This window comes from Diaphorina citri, unplaced genomic scaffold (genome assembly GCF_000475195.1).
Source record: "Diaphorina citri unplaced genomic scaffold, Diaci psyllid genome assembly version 1.1 scaffold149, whole genome shotgun sequence".
In the NCBI taxonomy this organism is placed as follows: Eukaryota; Metazoa; Arthropoda; class Insecta; order Hemiptera; family Psyllidae; genus Diaphorina; species Diaphorina citri.
Genome location: NW_007377586.1, coordinates 319,565 through 324,774, shown reverse-complemented (window position 1 = coordinate 324,774; position 5,210 = coordinate 319,565). Strand labels below are relative to the sequence as shown.

Below are 5,210 nucleotides of genomic sequence, written 5' to 3'. Positions count from 1 at the left end.
CCTGAGAGCTATGTCTAACTGATGAGTTCAAATAAGAACGAAACGCGTCTTAGGCTGCTCTCAGGTGTTGGCTAAAGGTGAAGAACAAAGTACTCACCTCATCAGTTAGGTCTGCCTTGGTGACTCCAAGATCTTTCATAATCTGATGTGCCAGTGTTACAATAGCTACATGACTCCGCACATGTAAACTACGATCTAATTGAGTCACACTATATCTTCCTCTCAGAGCATCTTCCTCTGGAGCATTGGTCAGTACTTCACCTTTGCTTCTATCACTCCAACCCTGTAAAATGTACAAGCATGATTGTTGAAAAGAAAATTTAAAATGTTCGATTGATGTTTGAACGATATCAATTAGTCAAGATTGGGAAGGAATATAGTAATAAAATCAAAGTAACATGTGGACTAATACAAGGAGCCATAATTTCACCTATCCTTTTTAATCTGTATGTAAAAGATATACATGATATTGGATTAAAAACCAATATTTTACAAGGTACACAGTATGAACAAAGGTTTAGGAGGGAACACGTTGTGAAAATAACGTGGCTCCCGGCTTTTAGTGCGCCACAAATATTACTCCACTGCTCCCACACTCTAATACTGAGACGGACCGTTTGGTTCTTTTGTACACCTAAGTGCCTGTTATTTCGCAACCTGGGTGTGAAGTAGTAACCTTATAAGTCTTTTTAACTCTAAGTTCTCTTTTTGACGGGTCTTACTAGCGTTTGGAAGTAAACCTATGTCGCCACCTGTTCCTTCTTCTTTCTCTCTTCGCTTGAGTGAAATCACAACATAACTTGTACCTTCTCGTTTTTTTGTTTTACCGGAATAGAGATTAATTTGAAACTGCATCAGGTGGATTTGGAAACTTATCAGGATTTGATATGGGACCAGGATTTGGAGAGACTTGATCAGCGGATTTGAAAGTTGAGGTCAATTCCAAGTAGTTTGTGAGATGTCAGAAAAAATTGATATTGCAATGGTGAGACTGTGTTAAGAGTCGTTATACTGTTTGTATTATGGCATCCCACCCACACCCGGCGGAGTTGTTGTTGTGAGTTGTGTTTATTTTAGAATGTATCTTTTTGCGTCCAAGAGGCAAAGAGGTGTTGAAAGGTAGAGACCCTTCATATTCTATTTGTGAAGGTTTAAAGAACCGGTCGGTGGGACTTCGATAAGATTGACTACTCAAGTTTATTCTTGCTTTGCGCAGAATCCGACGGAGAGTCCACAACGATTTCCCCTTCTTGTTTCCATGAGTGGAGGGGTAGTCAATCCAGACGGAACCCACTGAAGGTTCTAGAAAAAGTATTTGAGACTACACGGTCACCAATGGTTATCGACTGTACTGAGGTGCGTTTACATTTGATTGCTAGATTAACTCAGTGTGATTATAGAAGGGAGAGTCTCGTAAGAAGGGAGACCTCGTAACCAGGTCATGAAGTGGAAACCGGGAAGATAGTTGAGGGTTGGGACATTTTTACATGTTCGGTACTTTAACAAACTTTTCTTTTTAAATTTTACAAGTGCTAACTACAAAACTTGCTATAGTTAATTCATTCTAACCCCTTCCTTGGTATATCATTATTATAGTTCATTTGTACACCTATTATGTTCCTCGGTATTAAAAGGGTGGATAGGACAAAAATTAGACATTACATTTTCTATATGTACTATTAACCTAATTTTTGGTTATAAAATGTTGTGCGAACTACTATGAAACAATATAACCGGGTAAATCACTTTCTAAATATTGTTTCGTTATCGGTTCTAAGTTTGTACCTTAAAATCTGTCTTATTATTAAACCAATAGGAGTTTTTCCCGGACTCATGCTCAAACCCAAGGGGGGTTGACCCCTTTTTGCATATCAACCCAAGCCAAACTCTTTTTTCCACATACTTACCAAGGGACTATGGACGGGACTAGTCCTTCAAATATTATTAATAAATTACTAAAAAAAGCACGTAAAGGATGGTTAAAACAACTAAGTCTTCAATTAACCTTCTACTTTATAAGTCTTCCACCCGTTACCATGATTTTCGCCCAACATTTAGGGAAATATAATTATTCTTGGCCTCTAGGTAAGGTGTCAAGGTTATCAGATGTGTGACCTAGGCGGAGGATAGAGAATCTTCGGGTCTGTTGGTGATCTTTCGACTTTAAACCATCCTTATAAGGAAAATACCAGGATCCACGACGTATTCTCTTCCTCAAAACGCTTTTAGAATTTGCTAGGACCTCTATTACTATTAGAAAACTACGCGAATTTCTCTGAGGTTAATTCTTTAGTGTCCTCACCGTCTCTGACGCCCTCCTCTTTTGAAAAGGAGCGAAGGCGGATTAGGTGAGCGGACTCAAAAGCAATAATACAAAAATCAACTATTGATTGATGTTCACAAAGGCCGGTAGCCGGGGAAAAGGTGGTCAAAACCGGTACGGAGCCCTACTTTGATCGCGCCTAAGGGCCTCGCTTCGGCTGGCCTTTAAGGTCGATTCAACCGAATATTTGGATAGCCCGGTCTAATCTTTAACAATAACACTTCACTTTCAAATAACAACTTCTTTCTCACCTGGTACCTTTGAGGACCTAAGTTTACTTTGAATCAGAATTAATCTTGGGTGTTATACGGTAAGGACGGGTTTCGGGAAATATTTAACAGTCAACAACAAAAAAAAATTACAAAATAGCAAAAAACTTAAACATTTATTTGATCTAATTTCTAATTTGTTAAACAAAATTGATTAAAATGGGCTGAAAAAACAGTAAAGAATTACAGCCTTGGTTAATTAGGAAAAAAGGGTTCCCCCTGGGGTTAAGCATGTACTTTAAAAAACTTCCCCTTGGGTTAAAGTATTACACCTGTTTTTGACCTGGAAAAAAAACCCTTGGGTTGGAGTTGGGAAAAGGGAGTTTTCTATAAAAAATATTTGTTTCTTTTGTTAAAGCTAGCTAAGGCTTTTAGGGGTACTGTTTGTTAGATAAGGTCTGGTTCTTTACTTTGACAAGGAGTTTTTGAAGTACACTTTTGTTTTACATAACTACTGTTTTCTTTGTTATACAATACGTTAAAGGTTTGAATATATTATTTGGTTCTTTGGAAGATATTTAATAGAACCACCATGTAAACCCTATTTTTGTTACTTTACCTTTTGGTGTTTTGGGGTTTATGTAAGTCTTTGTTTAAACTTAAGTCATTTACATATTACTTCGGTATAATCTTTTTTTCAAATGTGGATTGTTGCTTTTACGTACTTATATATTTTGAAATACCACCTTTAAGATAATAATTTCTTATACGGTAACTTCAATACCTATGTGGAGTCTTCTTTTAAATTTCGGATTATTTTTTACGTATTTTCTTTATTAGTTTCGTTAGTAATATAGGAAATTGTTTTCTTTTTGGCTCTCCTTTTTTTTAACTTTAAGATATCCTATGACTTAAAGTTTTTGAACGTATTATTACAATTGATTTAGGTATGTTAAAATTACGGGTTCAAAACTCTCTCAAGTCATAAGATATCTTAAAGTCACAAAAGGAGAGCAAAAGGAAAACCAAACATTTTCCTATATTTACTAACGGAACTAATAAGGAAAAATACGGTAACTAAAATATCCTGAAATTTTAAAAAGGGAAGACTCCACATAGGTATTGAAAAGTTACCGTTTTATAAGAATATAGTCTTAAGTGTATTTAAAATATATAGGTAACGTAAAGCAACAATCACATTTCTGAAAAAGATATACCGGGGAAGGTAAACTATGTAATGACTTAAGGTTAACAAAAGACTTACATATACCCAAACACCAAAAGGTAAAGTACAAAAAATAGGTTTACATGTGTTCTATAAAAATATCTTCAAAGAACAATTAATATATTATAACGTTACCGATTGTATAACAAAGAAAAACAGTAGTTTAGTGAACACAAAAGTACTTAAAAATCTTGTCAAAGTAAAGAACCAAGACTTAGGCACACAACAGAGTACCCCTAAAAGCTTATGCTAGCCTTTAACAAAAAAGGAAACCAAATAATTTTATAGAAAAACTCGCCTTTTTCCACCTCAATCCAAGGGTTTTTTTTCCAGGTGTAAAAACACAGTGATTTACTTTTAACCGAAAGGGGAAGTTTTTAAGTACATGCTTAACCAAGGGGAACCTTTTTCGCGATAAATTATACCAATGGCTGTAATTCTTCTTACCTGTTTTTTTCCATTTAATCATTTGTTTAACAAATAACGTTAGATAAATTCCGAGATGTTCTAAGTTTTTCTATTTTGGAATTTTTTTTGTTGTTGACCTGCTTACAAATATTTCCCAAAACCGTCTTTAAACAGTATAACACAGATTATTCCTGATTCAGTAAACTTGTAGGTCTCAAACGGTACAGTAGAAAAGAAGGTCTTGTATTTGAAAGTGATAAAGGTGTTATTTGAAAAGATAGCCAGCTATCAAATTCGTGGATCGACTTAAAAGGCAAAGGGATGAAGCGAGGCATTAGAGCGAGATCAAGTAGGCGTCCGTACCGGTTTGAACACCCTTTCCGTACGGCATTTGATACAATCAATAGTTTGATTTTTGTATTTGCTTTGAGTTTATAAATCCGCTCAGCTCCCTTTTCAAAAGAGACGGGCGCGCAGAGACCGTGAGACACATAAAGAATAACTCTAAAATCGCTATAGTTTTAACCTAGTATAGAGTCCTAGCCCAATAACCAAAAGCGTTTTAGGAAAGACATAACGACTGTGGATCGATCTGGATATTTTAGCTTAAAAGGATGGTTTAAAGTCGAAAGATCACAAAACCACGAAGATCTCTATCTCGCTAGTCACCACACCTTGATACTTGACACTTACCTAGAGCAAGAATATTATATTCTAAATGTTGGGGGAAAATCATGACGGTGAGACTTATAGTAGAAGGTTATTGAAGACTTAGTTTTTTAACATCTTACTGCTTTTTTTAGTAAAATTATATTAATAATATTTGAAGGATAGTCCCGTCGCATAGTCCCTTGGTTAAAGTATGTTTGGAAAAAGGTTGGCCTTGGTTGATTATGCAAAACAAGGGTCAACCGCTTCGGTTGAGCAGCATGAGTCGGGAAAAACTCTTTGGTTTAATAATAAGACAGATTTAGTAAAACTTAGAACGGATAACCGAAGCATATTTAGAAGTGATTACGTTTATATTGTTTCATAGTAGTCGCAT

The 5,210-nt window shown here is 35.6% G+C and overlaps 1 protein-coding gene across 1 annotated transcript in view; it reads right to left on the bottom strand.

Annotated features, from left to right (window-relative positions):
• Nucleotides 1-55: 55 nt before the first annotated feature.
• LOC103505092 overlaps nucleotides 56-5,210 on the bottom strand; it is a gene marked incomplete at its 3' end in the record, with an annotated part of 28,235 nt that continues 23,080 nt past the window's right edge. Inside the window, exon 6 of the mRNA XM_026820477.1 lies at nucleotides 56-283. Within this exon, the coding sequence (XP_026676278.1) occupies nucleotides 56-283 (228 nt within the window). The remainder of the gene's footprint in view (nucleotides 284-5,210) is intronic.